This window comes from Hyperoodon ampullatus, assembly GCF_949752795.1.
Source record: "Hyperoodon ampullatus genome assembly, chromosome: 4".
Taxonomy (NCBI): Eukaryota; Metazoa; Chordata; class Mammalia; order Artiodactyla; family Ziphiidae; genus Hyperoodon; species Hyperoodon ampullatus.
The window spans coordinates 35,126,747-35,145,785 of NC_136917.1; the positions used below are offsets into that span (position 1 = coordinate 35,126,747).

At 40.7% G+C, this 19,039-nt stretch overlaps 1 protein-coding gene across 1 annotated transcript in view; it reads left to right on the plus strand.

Annotated features, from left to right (window-relative positions):
• Window positions 1-18,551, plus strand: part of LOC307051153 (large ribosomal subunit protein P1-like) — a gene marked incomplete at both ends in the record, with an annotated part of 34,602 nt that extends 16,051 nt beyond the window's left edge. The window contains one exon of the mRNA XM_079701498.1: window positions 18,249-18,551. Within this exon, the coding sequence (XP_079557624.1) occupies window positions 18,249-18,551 (303 nt within the window). The remainder of the gene's footprint in view (window positions 1-18,248) is intronic.
• Between the last annotated feature and the right edge of the window lie 488 nt (window positions 18,552-19,039).

Sequence of the window (19,039 nt, forward strand, 5' to 3'; positions counted from 1 at the left end):
TTTTTTTTTTTTTTTTGGCTGTGCTACACGGCTTGCAGGATCTTAGTTCCTCGACCAGGGATTGAACCAGCAGTGAAAGCCACGAGTCCTAACCACTGGACTGCCATGAAGTCCCCTGCCTTTTAAATTTCAATATTCTCTAAGGACATGCACAAACACTGATGTAAAATGAAACACGTACCTGAAAACGTAAACACATTCATCTCACATCTTGAGGTTCTCTTCCCTAAAAGGAACAAAAATTCTATTTAGTTCCACAATTTTCTTGCCTTACCGACATCATATCTCTCAATCAACTTAGATTTTTCTTTAAGCCCAAGAAACTAAAAATATTATTTCCCACACAGGGAATTAATTACAAAGTGCTAAGGGAAACTACAGCCAAAGGACTGCACTATTCAATGGATAAAAGAATCCAGAGGAAAGAGACACAAATATTGGAATCAGCACAGATAAGCAGCCAGCGTCCCACAGGACAGAAGGAGCCTGTTTGAAAGTTTAACACACACTAGGCTCTCCTGGTTGAGATAGAACCGCTGGACCAGGTCAGTCCCTGGTGAAGGAGGGTGGGGGCACCTGAGCAGCCACAGGGATGGACTCTGGGAGCGCCACACGCCCTCCTCTCCCTGATGAATAATGGAACCACTCCCTTTTTCAGGCTTCCATTCCCACAGTGAGAAAACTCTCAGCAGAATTCAATTTAAGATTCTGACCCAAAAGAACTCCCAAATTCATGACCCCTAACCCAGGACACAGAACTCCTGTCACAGGCTTTCTCAATGTAAACAAATTACACTCTGAGCGCAGCTACACTGTGGATGCAAAACTCCAACCTAGGGCTTCCCTGGTGGCGCAGTGGTTAAGAATCCGTCTGCCAATGCAGGGGACACGGGTTTGAGCCCTGGCCCGGGAAGATCCCAAATGCTGTGGAGCAACTAAGCCCATGCGCCACAACTGCTGAGCCTGCGCTCTAGAGCCCGCAAGCCACAACTACTGAAGCCCGCATGCCTAGAGCCCGTACTCCACAACAAGAGAAGCCACCGCAATGAGAAGCCCGTGCACCACAACTAAGAGTAGCCCCCGCTTGGAGCAACTAGAGAAAGCCCACACGCAGCAACAAAGACCCAACTCAGCCAAAAATAAATAAATAAATAAATTTATATTAAAAAAAAAAACCCCAACTCCAGCCTATACCTAGAAACAGACCCGGGGGAACCACGGTTACAACCTCAAAAGGGGTATCACCATCCCATCTCCCCCCAAACCCTTTCTGCCATGTGCACTTGTATCCCCAGCTTTCCAGGGCTCTGTAGCTTCTCTCAGCTTAAAGGCTCCTTCCATGGTGGGTGTGAGCAGGTAGGACACCTGCTGGGCTCTCCAGGAAGAACCAGCTGGGCCTTCAAGTACTTCCCTTTGCAGCCTCAAGGGGGCCTCGCCTTGAGTCACTGACCTCAGGTCTCTGCTCCCAGTCACATTGTTTTGGACCACACGATGTTATTTTAAATGGCCCCAGTGGTTGAAGAATCCAGCAAAATCACACAAACCTAGTGTTTATGTAGAAAGGAGGGAAGAAAATTGTAAGGCTTTTTTCTAGTTCAACAAGAAAACGCGTATCTATTACTCTCAGAAAATAATGATATTAATTAATTATTATTTCCACAGCAAGAAATTGTTTTATAAAGACATAATTGGGGGGGTAAATTAGGAGTTTGGGATTAAAATATACACACTACTATACATAAAACAGATAACTAACAAGGACCAACTGTATAGCACAGGGAACTATACTCAATATCAATAACCTGGAAAAGCATCTAAAAAGTATATATACATATATTCACATACAAATATACACATATATATGTATATATATATGACTGAATCACTTGACTGTACATCTGAAACTAACACATTGTAAATCAACTATATTTCAATAAAATATTTTTAAAAACTGTACTTGAACACCTCAAGCCTAAGCCCTGGAATTGCATTTGAACCTCCCGCCCCCCCCCAAAACCCCCAAACAAAAAGAACAGACCTCAGGATATTACACCTGCTCAGGGAGGGAAGAAAAAAGAAACAAGAATTTTTGACGCAATGGAATACAAGAATATTTTCTTTTTTCTGAAACTCACCTATTTCTTGCCTCTTTGGAAAATGCTATCGTTCAAGCTCCACTGCTTACATAAATTTTAAGTTTTTGAATAACTGAGGCTCACATACATGAATAAATCTTTCCAGGGTGACAAACCCAGGGAGGGGAAGTGCTGACAGGAGAGAACACCCAGGAACGTTTCCAAAGAGGAAACTCTACCCAAAGGACTACCCATAGGATGTCTGTGCCCAGGAAAGATCCTCGAGGAGAGGCACAAGGATTTCATATAATGTAGTTCTGAAACAGGAGGGAAGGGGACACAGCACAACCTTTAAAAGAATGACATAGGCTGAGGACATGACATAAACTGAGTAGAACAGAATAGGTCCAAGATGGCAGACAAGTTGACTTCCACTAGACCTTGGGCCTCAGTGTACACTCATTGGAACACACTCACAGGTGTCATGACAGTTCCAAGGCCGAGCATAAAGGTCAAAAAGTGGGCGGTGGCCCAATTCCTGGAAATCCCCACCCCTTCTCCAAAATAGCTGGAATACCCCTCCCACTCATTAGCCTATGAAATTATCCACCCCTATAAAAAGGTTGGCCTATAAAAATGGCCAACCCCACACCCTGGTGCCACTCTCACCTTCTGAGATGGCCCACACTCTGTCTGTGGAGTGTGTCCACTTCTCCTATCACTTTGTCTCTCACTGAATTCTTTCTGTGATGAGACATCAAGGACCTGAGCTTCATTAAGTCCTGAGACCAGGTGTGAGATCTCAGTTAAAAGACCGTGGGTTCAAGTCCCAATCTGAGTTACATGGTTTCAGTTCCAGGTGGTTGGTTTCAGTTCCTGGCGGTTATTCTCAGATATCCTCTCATGGAAAATATCCACAGCAAATATAAATCCTTAAAAAAGAGCCACCCATGACTCTTTAGAAAAAGGATAAGGACTTCCCTGGTGGTGCAGTGGTTAAGAATCCTCCTGCTAATGCAGCGGACACGGGTTCGAGCCCTGGTCTGGGAAGATCCCACATGCCGCGGAGCAACTAAGCCCGTGCGCCACAACTACTGAGCCTGTGCTCTAGAGCTGGCGAGCGACAACTACTGAGCCCGTGAGCCACAACTACTGAAGCCCGTGCGCCTAGAGCCCATGCTCCGCAACAAGAGAAGCCACCGCAATAAGCCCGTGCACCGCAACGAAGAGCAGCCCCCGCTCGCCGCAACTAGAGAAAGCCCGCGTGCAGCAACGAAGACCCAACACAGCCAAAAGTAAATTATTTTTTTAAACAAAGAAAAAGGATAAACAATTAGAATATTGGGTCTGTTTGAAATACACCAGGGAGAACAAAGAGTTGATAATGATGCTCTGAATTGAAGACGGAAAGTTGGCTGTGGGAATGAGGGAGGGATGTGGAAATTTAGGGATTTATTGCCAGTTTTAGGAAAAGCTAATCTGGGAATTAGTCTGGATCCTGGATTTGAGACCCTGCTCTCCAAACATTTGGAAAACTCAGGAGAAAACGAGTGCCCCCTGGGGAGAAAGGAGGGACTGGGACCGCACAGACCACAGCTCCTCCCACTCACGAACCACGGAGACGGAGTCAGGATTGTCCCCTGATAACCCTCCCCGTGGTCACCACACATTCTAGACGAGTCGCGGGGCTGTGGGCGCAGAGCTGTCCAGAGAGGCTCCAGGCTTAAGTCACCGCCTGCAGTGACGGGTCAGGACGCCCGGGGTCCCGGCTGCCGACCCAGCCCCGCCACTGCGGCAGCCGGAGGGAATGAGGTCTGAACGGCGCCCCCTGCGATTTTGGTTCCGCAGACTCCTAAGTTTACCGCGCCGGGAGGCCTACGTCCCGCCACGGCCGGTTCACACTGTCCCTCCTCCCTGTCCTGGGACACCTGGCCCTGCACACTCACCATTTCCCGGCTTTGGGCTCCTCCGGCGTCTTCCCATAGACTCCCGCGGCCCCCGCAACACGTATTTACGCTGCAGCAGACACACCTGAGACGCGTAAACGCAGACGAGATTCCACGCAAAGCGTGGCCACGAGCGTCCACGCAGTTTGCAGAGCGTGACCCTCCCACTTTCCCCTGCTGCGCCCCCGATTGGACAGTTCGCAAGCACCCGCCCCCCTTTCTCCTGAGTGAGAATGGGTCAGGAGGTCACATGATTGAGCAGAACCAGTTTCCACAGGCGGGCGGGAACTTTTCCTTTCCAGCGACGTTTGCCTTTAAACCACACTTGTCACTGGCCCTAGCGGGACAGTGGCGTCTTCCTCAGATTTTTAAGAATGTGGGGACACAGGTGTGCTCAGGGAATTCCAGAATAAGATTCCAGAACAACCGACGTCCTTATCCAAAGCAAGAGGGGCGCCCTGGTCAGGCCAACTGAGAAAAGAGGGTTTGCGGTCCTCCACGGGGCAATACTTGGCACAGGCTGTGAGGCCACTCAAGATACTGTGACCCTTGTTTACAAACCCACTGAAAAATGACCTCACCATGTGTAATAAAGAGCCTGGCTCCATTTTTATCTTTGTTGACAGCGTTGAGGCCGTCACTTTTCCCTCTCCACATATGTGGTATTTTAGCTAGAGAATCCCCTGGCCTCCCAAGCACTTGACTCTGGTGGGAAGTTTGAACCCTGCAGCCCTTGCCTGGGAACAGGGACTCTTCTCCCACCAATCATAATTTGTGAGATGTGTTCAAGAAGACTCTCAGGTATACATTTTGCGCTAGAAGGAAATTTAGTTTCAGAGTGTGTGCCTAGAAATTTTGAAATGTAAACAGCTATGATATCCCTAAGGCAATCCAGTTACTATTTTTTTAAATAAATTTATTTATTTGTTTATTTTTGGCTGCATTGGGTCTTCGTTGCTGCGTGCAACTAGGGAAGCCCCTAGTTACTATTTTTACCAATATAACAAAAAACAATAAGTTTTGGGAACTTCCCTGATGGCACAGTGGTTAAGAATCCACCTGCCAATGCAGGGGACACGGGTTCGATCCCTGGTGCCGCGGAGCGACTTAGCCCCTGTGCCACAACTACTGAAGACTACCTGCCACAACTAGTGAAGACCGAGCTCCTAGAGCGCGTGCTCCACAACGAGAGAAGACACCGCAGTGAGAAGCCCGTGCGCTGCAACTAGAGAAAGCCCGCGGGCAGCAAAGAAGACCCAAGGCAGCCAAAAATAAATTTTAAAAAAACCCAAATGAGGTATAATTGACGTAGAACATTATATATATATATAAAAACAATAAGTTTTGGAAATGTGGGATATACTTGAAAACTTTTAATATTCTTAAACACATTGGTTCAAAACTTCTAATGCATTTACTTATCTGAATAGTTTTATTGAGGTAAAATACATATACCATACACTGCATCCCTTTGGTGTGTACAAGTCAATGGTTTTCAGTACATTCACAGATATGTTCAATCAGCACCACAATTTTTGAACATTTTTGTCACCTCTAAAAGAAACCCCGGTACCCTTTAGATATCACTTCCCTATCTTCCCATCTTCTTCCTCCAAGCCAGGTTGTAGACAACCTCTAATCTTTCTGTTTCTATAGATTTCCCTGTTCTGGAGTTATATACGAATGGAATCATATGAAGTATTGTCTTTGTAATTAACTTCAGTTGCTTAGCATAACTTTTTCAAGGAACATCTATGTGGTAGCATGTATGGATACCTCATTCATCTTTATGGCTGAATAATATTCCACTGTATGCATAAAACACATTTTCTTTATTTACTCATTCCTTAATGGACATTTAGTTTGTTTCCACCTTTTGGCTATTATGAATAACGTTGCAATAAACTTTCATTTACAAATTTTTGTTTGGACATATTTTCATTTCTATTGGGCATATACCTAGGAATGAATTGATGGGTCCTATGGTAATTCTAGGTTTAATTTCTGAGGAATTGCTAGATTTGTTTTCCAAAGTCGTTGCACCATTTTATATTCCCACCGGCAGTGGTTGAGGGTTCCAATTTTCCCATATCATCCACAAAGCTTTTATTATCTCACTTTTTTAAACTCTAGCTATCCTAGTGGTTGTGAAGTGGTATCTCATTTTTTAAAATATATATTTATTTATTTGGTTGCACCGGCTCTTATTTGCGGCAGATGGGCTCCTTAGTTGTAGCATGCATGTGGGATCTAGTTTCCTGACCAGGGATCGAACCCCAGACCCCTGCATTGGGAGCATGGAGTCTTAACCACTGCACCACCAGGGAAGTCCCTCTCACTGGGGTTTTGATTTGAATTTCTTTCTTTTTTTTTTTTTTTTTTTTTTTTTTTGCGGTACGCGGGCCTCTCACTGTTGTGGCCTCTCCCATTGCGGAGCACAGGCTCCAGACACGCAGGCCCAGCGGCCATGGCTCACAGGCCCAGCCGCTCCGCAGCATGTGGGATCCTCCCGGACCGGGGCACGAACCCGCGTCTCCTGCATCGGCAGGCGGACTCTCAACCACTGCGCCACCAGGGAAGCCCTGATTTGAATTTCTTTGATGGCTAGTGCAAGCATCTTTTAATGTGTTCTTGACCATTTGTACATTTTCCTTTAAAAATGTCTATTTACATTCTTTCATATTTTAAAATTGGGTTAGTTGACTTCTTATTGAGTTATTAGTGTTCTTTATATACCTTCAGTACAAATCCCTTAGATATTTTATTTGCAAAACTTTCTTCCATTCTGTGGGCTGTGTTTTCCCTCTCTTGCTTTAAAATTTTAACTTTTAACACATACTATGAAGTTTACATCTTAAATGTCCAGTTCAGTAGTGAGAAGTACACTGACATTGGGAAATCAATTTCAGAAGTGTTTTCATCTTTCAAAACTGAAAATCTATACATATTAAACAACATCTCCCCACTTCCCTCTCCCCCAGGCCCTACCAACCACCATTCTACTTTCTGTCCCTATGAATTTCACTATTCTAGGTACTTCATACAAGTGGATTCGTATAGTAGTTGTCCATTTTTGACTGGCTTATTTCACTTAGCATGATGTTCTCGTTTCACCCATGTTACAGCATATGTTAGAATTTCCTTTCTTTCTAAATCTGAATAAAATTCCATTCTATGTATATACTAAATTTTGTTATCCATTCATTTTTGATGGACACATGAGTTGCTACCACCTTTTGGCTCATGAATAACATTCCTGTGAACATGGGTGTAGAAATATCTGAGTCCTGGGAGTACGTACCCAGAAGCAGTATTGCTGGATCACATGGTAATTTTGAATATAATTTTTGAGGAACTGCCATACTGTTTTTTGTTTGTTTGTTTGTTTTTGTGGGGGTTTTGTGTGTATGTGTGTGTGTGCGTGTGCGTGTGTTTTGGTCGCATCGCCCGGCTTGCAGGATCTTAGTTCTTCGACCAGGGATAGAACCAGGCCCCGAGCAGTGAAAGCGCAGAGTCCTAACCACTGGACCACCAGGGAATTCCCATGCCATACTGTTTTCTACAGTGGCTGCACTGGGCTTCCCTGGTGGCACAGTGGTTAAGAATCCACTTGCCAATGCAGGGGACACGGGTTCGAGCCCTGGTCCGGGAAGATCCCACATGCCGCGGAGCAACTAAGCCCGTACACCAGAACTACTGAACCCGAGTGCCACAACTACTGAAGCCCGTGTGCCTAGAGCCCGGGTTCCACAACAAGAGAAGTCACCACAATGTGAAGACCACACACCGCAACGAAGAGTAGCCCCTGCTCGCTGCAACTAAAGAAAGCCCGCGCGCAGCAAGCAAGACCCAATGCAACCAAAAATAAGTAAGTAAATAAATAAATTAATTAAAAATAAATAAATAAAGTGGCTGCACCATTCTATATTCCCACAATAGTAAACTTGGGTCCCAATGTGTGTTTTCACCTTTTTGATAGTATACTCTTAAGTACAAAAGTTAATAATTTTGATTAAATTCAAGTTGTCTTTTTTTTTGGTGTCATCTTGAATAATTTTGTGCCAAATCCAAGGTCATGACTATTTTCCTCCATATACGTATATATTTTGGCCACGCCACTGGTCATGCGAGGATCTTAGTTCAAGGACCAAGAATTGAACCTGTGCCCCCTGCAGTGGAAGTGCAGAGTCTTAACCACTGGACCTCCAGGGAAGTCCCTACATTTTTTCTAAGAGTATTAAGGTTTAACTTCTTATGTTTAGGTCTTTGATCCATTTTGGTAAATTACTGTATGTGGTGTGATGTAAACATCCACTTCATTCTTTTGCATGTGGCTATCCACTCGTCCCAGTGCCAACTTTTAAGAATAATATTCTTTTCCCATTCTTGGCATTGTGTTTGAAAACCAGTTGACCACAGATGGATGGGTTTATTTATGAAATCTCATTCTATTCCAATGATTTATATGTCCATCCCTGTGTCATTACCACACTACATTCATTACCATTGTTCAGCAGAAAGTTTTGAAATAAGGAAATGTGAGTCCTCCTACTTGATTTTTGCTTTCATTGTTTTGGTTATTCTTGATACCTTGCAATTCTATCTGACTTTTTGAAACAGTTTAACAATTTCTATAAAGAAGTCAGTTGGGATTCTGACAGAGATTGCACTGAATCTGTGGATCATTTGGAGGAGTATTGCCATCTCAAAATATTATCTTCCAATGTACGTACATGGGAGGTTATACCATGTAATTAGATCTTTAATTTTGCTCAACAATGTTTTGTGGATTTCAGAGTTTTTGCTTGGTATCTCTTTTGTTAAATTTAGTCCTAACTATTTTATTCATTTTACTGCGGTACAGTTGATTTACAATGTTGTGTTAGTTTCAGGTGTACAGCAAAGTTAATCAGTTATACATATACATATATCCACTCTTTTTTTAAGATTATTTTCCCATATAGGCTATCACAGAGTATTGAGCAGAGTTTCCTGTGCTATACAGTAGACTTTTATTAGCCATCTATTTTATACATAGTAGCATTTAAATGTCAATCCCAGTCTCCCAATTTATCCCTCTCCCCTATTTTATTCATTTTTATGCTCTTGTGAATGGATTTGTTTTTTTAATTTCATTTTCATATTTTTTTGTTGCAAGTGATTAGAAATAGAATGTATTTTTATATATTGATCTTGTACCCTACAACCTTTCCAAACTCGATTATCATTTCTAATATTTTTTTTAAAAAGTGGATTCCTTAGAGTTTTCTATTTACAGGATACATCATCTACATGTAGAGACAGCATTACTTTCTCTTATCCAACCTGGATTCATTTTATTTCCTTTTCATTCATTTATTCATTGCACAATTGTCCTGGCTAAAACCCCCAGGGTATTGTCAAATAGAAATGATAAGAGCAGATATCATTGTTTCCTTCCTGATATTCAGGGGAAAGAATCCAGTTTTTCACCAATTAAATATAATATATGCTGTGATTTTTTTCATCGATGCTCATTTTCATGTGAAGGAAATTTCTATCAATACCTGGTTTGCTGAGGGTTTTTATCATGAGAGGGTGCTGGAGGTTGTCAACTACAGCTGACCCTTGAACAATGCAGGGGTTAGAGGTGCTGTCCCCAGGCAGTCAAAAATCTACATATAACTATTGACTCCCCCAAAACTTTATTAATAGACTACTGTTGACCAGATAACATAAACAGCTGATTAGCACATATTTTGTATGTAATATGACTGTATACTGTATTATTACAAGAAAGTAAGCAAGAGAAAATAAAATATTAAGAAAATCATAAGGAAAATACATTTACAGTACTGTACTGTATTTATCAATACCATAAGTTTGTCTTCTGTTTACAAGATGAATTGTCTATCAGTACCTCCATCAATATTGTCTTATATGATACAAAACGCTGTGATGTTATATGTATTACTAACACGACATCAAAAATGAAAAGATAATGTGAAAAAGAAATTCATAATTATAATGATTCATGCACTGATAATGAAGAAATGGCAATATGATTGCTTTATGGTAGCCTCGTGTAATGGATACAGTTGCTTCACGGTAGCCTAGCCTATAACTAATGGCTGAATCATTATAAAATTTTTATCATGTATTATGGTCATATTCATAATACAGTATTGAAAACATTGTTCCATTTTTTTAAAAAACCACTTACCTGTGATCATAGGCTGATATGCAGTTTCTCCAATTACGAGAGAAGCATACTGTATGGTAATGTAATTCTTTGAAAGCAAAGTTATAAAACAGTAATAAAATTTACACATCACTAATTTTATATTAAATATCACTCACTTTATACCTAGGTAAGGATAGGCTTTCCACTTCCATACAAGTCTTGCAGATGATAATAATTAAGAGATGATGATAATAATGACACAAAAACATCTCATACAGTTCTTGCCACACAGTTATTAGATTTTCACATGAAGACATTCACACACATATACAATAAAGTTGATTAACTGTACAGTATGATGAATATTTACTATTCATTAAGTGGAAGTGAATCATCATAAAGGGTCTTCATCCTTGTCTCCACATTGAGTAGACTGAATAGGAGGGGGTGGTCTAGCTCTCTGAGGGATGGCAAAGGTGGAAGAGGTGGAGGAGGTCGAAGGGAAGGCAGGAGAGGTGTAATTTTATGGAAATACATTGTAATTTCTGTCTGACTCTTTTGCTTATTCATTTCTCTAAAAATGTTTCATTTCTCTAAAAATGTTTCATTCATTTCTAAAAAAATGTTTCTATAGTACCAATTCTTCTTCCACCATTTGCTTTAGTTTCAGTGCCTGTATCATAGAAGAGTCCGTGTCAAAAAGAAGTCAAAAGCCATCTTTTTTTTTTTTTTTTTTGGCTGCATTGGGTCTTTGTTGCTGAGCATGGGCTTCTCTCTGGTTGTGGAGAGCAGGGGCTACTCTTCGTTGCCGTGCGTGGGCTTCTCAATGCAGTGGCTTCTCTTGTTGTGGAGCATGGGCTCTAGGCACGCGGGCTTCAGTAGTTGTGGCACTCAGGCTTAGTAGCTGTGGCGCATGAGCTATTCCTTGCCTAAACAACTAATCTCTTGATTTGTTGGCCTGTTGTTCAGCAAGCAGTATGAGCTTGGACTTGGTAACAGTGACTTTTCTCTGCTTCTTGGGAGCACTTCCAGCATCACTAGTGGCACTTTCCATGGGTCCCAAGGTTTACAGTATTGCACTGAACACGATGAAAAATACTCAAGAACCACAAAAGAACACTTTTTACTGCCATATGCAATTCACTGGAGAGACAAACTGCACACGTGGAGATAATTAGCATCAGATGAGTTTTTTTTTTAATTTTTGGCTGCACCATGCGGCTTGTGAGATCTCAGTTCCCTGACCAGGGATTGAACCCAGAACATGGGTTCAATTCGTTGCAGTGAAAGCAACGAATCCTAACCTCTAGACCACCAGGGAACTAGCATCACATGACATTTTATGGATACTCACACCACTTGAGCTCACCAAAATAGCATCAGGAGGTGGCTACAAAATTATTAAAATAGTAGAGTATATACTACAGTTAATTTTATGTAGTTTTAATATGGCATGTTTCTGTTTGTTTACATTCTCTCAATTGCAAATGGTGCTATGTTTGGTCTGTGTGTGCATAAGTTTTTTTTTTTTTGGAATTAGTAGTTTTTTAAAAAATTTTATTGGAGTATGGTTGATTTACAATGTTGTGTTAGTTTCAGGCGTACTGCATAAGTTTTAACATTTTATAATAGATGTGTGTATATTTTGTGGTAGTAAATGATAAAAGACTAGTACCTACATTTAATACATTTGTGACATACCTAGCTTTTCCTTAATTTTTTCAATATTTCCAGGCTACATGGTTCATCTGCAGGCTTTTTCAAATTGTTGCAAATCTCCAAAATTTTTTCCAATATATTTTTGGGAAAAGATCTGCATATAAGTGGACCTGTGCAGTTCAAACCTATGTTGTTCAAGGGTCAACTGTATTTTCTATGAGTCTACTGAGGTGATCATGACATTTTTGCTTATTACTGTATTAATACATTATATTGCCTAAGTTGATTTTGAGATATTGACTCAACCTAGCATCCCTGAAGTAAATCCAACTTAGTCACATTGTATATTTGTGGTTAGATGATGCTGGATTAGGTTTTCTAGTATGGTTGATTTTTTTGGCATCCATTTTCACAAGGAAAATTGGTTTCTTCATTTTTTAGTAATACCTTTGTCTGGTTTTAGAGTAAGAGTAATACTGGTCTGATAGAATGAGTTTGAAGTGTTGTGTTGATTCTATTTGTGGGGAGGGTTTCTGAAGAATCATATTAAACATATGAATGATTTGGAGAATTCTATGGTGAAGCCATTTGGGCCTGGGCTTTCCTTTTGAGCAGTTTTTGCTTAGTAATTCAACCACATCACTTGTATAGTCAGAAACTCTATTTTTTTCTTGAGTTATTTTCTGCAGGATGTATATTTCTAGGGGTTTGTCTATTTCATCTAAATTATCTAATTTGTTGCTATACTGTTCATTGAATTCCTTTATAATCCTTTTTATTGTTGTAAGGTTGGTGGAATAGTCTTTCCTTCTGTCCAATTTTCGGAATTTGAGTCTTCTTTTTCTTTCAGTCAGTTTAGCTAAAGATTTGTCAGTTTTATTGATCTTTTTCAAACACCCCACTTTTGATTTCATTGATTTCTATATGCTGTTTCTGTTCTCTATTTTCTGCTCCTTTTTATTTCCTTCATCTCATTGGGGGGGGTGTTGGTGCCCATCCTTTCAAGTGTGATAAGGTGGAAGGTGAGATTATTGGTTTGAGACCTTTCCTCACTTCTGTATGGATTTCTTCTTTGACACATTGGTTATTTACGAGTATTTTTTTTCATATTTGTGAACTTCTCCAGTTTTTCCTAAGTTATTGATTTCTAATTTCATTCCATTGTTGTCACAGACCATAGAAGTATTTATTCTTAGTATTTTAAATTTAGTGAAGTTTATGTCCTAGCAGTTGTTCTACCCTGGAGGTTTCATATGCACTTCTGAAGAATATATATTCTGTTGTTGTTGGGTGCAGTGTTCTGTAGACACGTAAGGTATACTTAGTTTATAGTGTTTTACAAGTCTTTTATTTCTGTGTTGATATTTTGCCTAGTTGTGTATATGATATTCAAAGTGAGATACTGGAGTCTCCATTTACTGTTGTTTTTCCCTTCATTTCTCTTTTGCTTCATTTATTTTGGCACTCTGTTATTAAATGCACATATAAATGTTATAGCTTCCTGACGAATCGACCTTTTTCATGATACAGCCTTCTATATCTCTAGTAATATTTTTTCTTTTAAAGTCTTCTTCCCTCCTGGTATTAGGAGAGTCTCTCCAGCTTTCTGGTGGGTGTATTTACATATATATATCTTTTCCTGATCCTTTTACTTTCATTCTTTTTGCATCTTTGAATTTAAAGGCATTTCCTATGGAGAGCATGGAGTTGCCTCTTTTTTTGTGTGTGTCTTAAACATACGGTGATAATTTCTGACTCTTGATTGGATTATCTTACCCATTATATGAGTATTTATATTGCACCTGCATTTTACCTTTTTTTCCCCAACAGTTCTCATGACTTTTTCAGTCCCAACTTCGCTTCTTTATTGATTTCTTTTCCATTAGGTTGAATATGTTGAATGTAGTATTTTACTTTTTAAATAAAATTTCCCTAAACAATAGGACAGGCTTCACATAGTCCCTGAGGCTTAGGCCAGTGAGTGGGGTTGCAAGGTCTGGAGAGAAGAGGTGAGGAGGTAGGTGAGCCAAGCCTGGGGACCAAGTCTAGAGACAGCCTTGGAGTCAAAGGCACTGCTTTGGAAAAGGTCCTTTATGAACACAGGAAAATGGACAGATTTAGTGCTGTAAACAAGGAGGAAAGAGGCTTAGGGCTTTGTGGCATTTTAGGGTCCAATGGGGTCTTTGCAGTCCTGTGGCTTTTCCCCCATGTTTTATTATTGTGGTAAAATACACATAAAATTTACCATCTTAACCATTTTCAAGTGTATAGTTTATTGGCATTTACATTTATACTGCTGTACGACTATCACTACCGATCTCCAGAACTCTTTTCATCTTCCAATATTGAAACTCTATGTCCAGTAAACAACTACCCACTCCATTCTGCTTGTTCCCCTGCAAACCACCATTCTACTCTCAATCTCTATGCATCTGACTTCTCTAGGTACCTCATATAAGTGGTATCATACAGTATTTGTCTTCATATGAATGGCTTACTTCACTTAAAATAATGTCCTCAGGGGCTTCCCTGGTGGCACAGTGGTTGAGAGTCCGCCTGCCAATGCAGGGGACACGGGTTCGTGCCCCGGTCCGGGAAGATCCCACATGCCGCGGAGCGGCTGGGCCCGTGAGCCATGGCCGCTGAGCCTGCGCGTCCAGAGCCTATGCTCCGCAACGGGAGAGGCCACAACAGTAAGAGGCCCGTGTAACACACACACACACACAAAAAAAAAAGTACTCAAGCTTTATCCATGTTGTAGCATATGTTGGAATTTCCTTATTTTTTAAGGTTGAATAATATCCCATTGTATGTATATACTACCTTTGATCATCCATTCATCAGTCTATGTACATTTGGGTTGCTTCCACCATTTGCTTAGTGTGAATAAATGATGCTAAGAAGATGGGTTTACAAGTATATCTTAGAGATTCTGCTTTCAACTGTTTTGGGTATATACCCAGAAGTGAAATTGCTAGACTATATGGTGATTCTGTTTTAAATTTTTTGAGGAAATACTTATTTTTTTCCATACTGATTGTACCATTCTTATATTCCTACCAACAGTGCACAAGGGTTCTAATTTCTCCACATTCTTTCCAACACTTCTTATTTTCTGTTTTAGTGTTTTCTTATATTACTCATCTTAATGTGTGTGAATATACCTTTATTTTAATAGGAATCATTACTGTTGCCCTCACAAATGCTGGATGGTGTCTGTATCACACCTACTATTTATATTCATACCTGAGCAATTCCTGAAACAGTGTTAATTTAATTTGTATTAGACAGTGGAAACATAAATAATTCCTGATGACATCCTTAATCATGGAGGCCTCTATCCTCCATAGAGGAAATACACAAAACACCTCTGGTTTCCCTGTTATCTTACATTCATTGTGAACTTTCCTTCAAAGCTCTTATTTCTGATTGACTGACTGATTGATTGGACGCTGTTTTTTTCTTTCCTTTATTATGCTTCCATGAAAGGGAGAGCAATAGATACAAATAAGGCCATGTCTATAAAGCTAAAGACAAATTGAACTGGCTCCAAAAATTCATTTTAGTGACATTGCAACAGAGTCAGATGTTCAATGGGGCCATAACAGTCCATCCACATGTTTTCATAAGGTTTTTGCCCAGGGCTTGAAATGGGAGAAAGAAAATATCACTGGTTTTAACAATAAATCTCTTCCAAATGCAACTTCTTTTTTTTTTAATTAATTAAATAGGTTGCATCAGGTCTTAGTTGCAGCAGGCGGGCTCCCTTGTTGTGGCTTGCCAGCTCTTTAGTTGTGGTATGCAAACTCTTAGTTGTGGCATGCATGTGGAATCTAGTTCTCTGACCAGGGATCAAACCCCGGCCCCCTGCATTGGGAGCGTGGAGTCTTAACCACTGCGCCACCAGGGAAGTCCCACAAATGTAACCTCTAATTCCCTCTCTCTTTTTTTTCTTTTTTTTTTGCGGTACGCGGGCCTCTCACTGTTGTGGCCTCTCCCGTTGCAGAGCACAGGCTCCGGACGCGCAGGCCCAGGGGCCATGGCTCATGGGCCTAGCCGCTCCGCAGCATGTGGGATATTCCCGGACCAGGGCATGAACCCGTGTCCCCTGCATCGGCAGGTGGACCCTCAACCACTGCACCACCAGGGAAGCCCTAATTCCCTCTTTTAAGTAGCAAAAGCTATTATCTCCTTTTACTTTCTACTCCTAACCAAAAATATCTAAACAAGTTGTAATTACTGATAACCCCAACTGTATCATGCAGATAGACAATGCAATGACAAAATCCCAGCATCCACAGAAGCTTCTGAGCAAACCACCCTTAAATATACACAGACCCTCACAACATGTTGCCAAATGTCAAACGTTATATGGGAGTCAGAGTATGTTACTTTCAAATAGGAAAAGAGATGAGGCAAAATATTAAAAATGAATATTGTATGTGGGGATACTGAATCTTTTAATATCTTACTTCTGATTTATAAATCAAATTTTATTATTCTTAACAGTATTTATTTCCCCACAAACCTAAAAGCACCAGAATTGTAAGAACTTGTTTCATGCTACTATATCCAGACCATAGAGTGCCTTGATTAATTTTGTGCTTAATTACATAAGTTTTGACGCTAGAGTGCTGGGTAGAAGAGGGATCGTCAAAAGTTAACATTAAGACTAGGTCCCTCAGCACTGGACAGCTACATGTAAAACAATGAGATTAGAACATTTCCTCACACCATATACAAAAATAAAAACAAAATGGATTAAAGACCTACATTTAAGATCTGAAACCATGAAACTCCTAGAAGAGAACATAGGCAGAACACTCTCTGACATAAATTGTAGATATATATATTTTTGGATTTGTCTCTCAAGGCAAAAGAAATAAAAACAAAAATAAACAAATGGGACCTAATTAAACTTAAAAGCTTTTGCACAGGAAAGGAAACCACCAACAAAATGAAAAGACAACCTACTGAATGGAAGAAAATATTTGCAAATGATATGACCAACAAGAGGTTAATATTCCAAATATATAAACAGCTCATACAACTCAGTATCAAAAAAACCCAAACAACCCAATCAAAAAATGGGCAGAGGAACTACATAGACATTTCTCCAAAGAAGACATACAGATGGCCAAAGGCACATGAAAAGATGCTCGACATCAGTAATTATTAGAGAATGCAAATCAAAACTACAATGAGGTACCATCTCACACCAGTCAGAATGGCCATCATTTAAAAGTCTACAATAACAAATGATGGAGAGGGTGTGGAGAAAAGGGAACCCTCCTACACTGTTGGTGGGAATGTAAGTTGGTGCAGCCACTATGGAAAATAGTATGGAGGTTCCTTAAAAAACTAAAAAGAGAGCTACCATATGATTCAGCAATCCCACTCCTGGGCATATATCCAGAGAAAACTCTAATTTGAAATGACACACATACCCTAATGTTCATAGAAGCACTATTTACAATAGCCACGACATGGAAATAACCTACATATCCATCAACAGATGAATGGATAAAGAAGATGTGGTACATACATACAATGGAATACTACTCAGCCATAAAAAATGAAATAATGCCATTTGCAGCAACATGGATGGACCTAGAGATTATCATACTAAGAAAATCAGAAAGAGAAAAACAAATACCATATGATATCACTCATAAGTGGAATCTAAAATATGACACAAATGAACGTACCTATGAAATAGAAACAGATTAACAGACATAGAGAATAGACTTGTGGTTGCCAAGGGGGATGGGGGTGTGGAGGAGGGATGGACTGGGAGTTTGGGATTCGCAGATGCAAACTATTATATATAGAATAGATAAGCAACAAGGTTCTACTGTATAGCACGGGGAACTATATTCAATATCCTATGATAAGCCATAATGGAAAAGAATATCAAAAAGAATATATATAGGGCTTCCCTGGTGGCACGGTGGTTGAGAGTCCGCCTGCCAATGCAGGGGACACGGGTTCGTGCCCCGGTCTGGGAAGATCCCACTTTCCGCGGAGCGGCTGGGCCCATGAGCCATGGCCACTGAGCCTGCGCGTCCGGAGCCTGTGCTCCGCAATGGGAGAGACCACAGCAGTGAGAGGCCCGCATACTACAAAAAAAAAAAAAAAAAAAGAATATATATAACTGAATCACTTTTGACTTTTGGTGATTTCAGCAGAAATTAACACAACATTGTAAATCAACTATACTTCAATTTTAAAAAAACCCAAAAAAACAAAACCCCCAAAGAAACATCCCGCTTTCCTCAGCTACCGCTAAGGCGGCTCAGCCCTTCAGAGGAAGATAAGGTCTGCATTGGGGACCAGCGACTAGCATCACGCCAGGCAGCACCACACGTAGCACTCACTTGCACTGTGGCCTCCACTGCCTTGTAGCCCACCTGCACCCACTCCTGCACCTACTCGGCCCTCATCCTGCATGACAATGAGGTGACCATCACGGAGGATAAGATCAATGCCCTCATTAAAGCAGCCAATGTAAATGTTGAACCTTTCTGGCCAGGCTTGTTTGCACAGGCTCTGACCCATGTCAACATGGTGAGCCTCATCTGCAATGTAGGGGCTAGTGGACCTGCCCCCTCCACCACTGCCGCCCCAGCTGAGGAGAAGAAAGTGGAAGCAAAGAAAGAAGAATGTGAGGAGTCTGATGATGACATGGGCTTTGGTCTTTTTGACTAAACCTCTATTGTAACATGTTCAATAAAAAGCTGAACTCTTAGAAAACAACAAAAACAGCACAATCAAAAAATGGGTAGAAGACCTGAACAGACATTTTCCCAAAGACATACAGATGGCTAACAAGCACATGAAAAGATGCTCAGTATCCCTAGTTATTAGATAAATGCAAATCAAAACCAAAATGAGACATCACATCATACCCGTCAGAATGGCTATTGTCAAAAAGTCTACAAATAACAAATAGGGTGTAAAGAAAAGGGAACCCTTGTACACTGTTGGTGGGAATGTAAATTGGTGCAGCCATCATGGAAAACAGTATGGAGGTTCCTCAAAAAATTAAAAACAGAGTTGCTATATGATCCAACAATTCCACTCCTGGGTATATATCCAGAAAAGACGAAAACACTATTTTGAAAAGATACACGCACCCCAATGTTACAGTAGCACTTTTTAAAGTATGGAAGCAACCCAAGTGTCCATCAACAGAC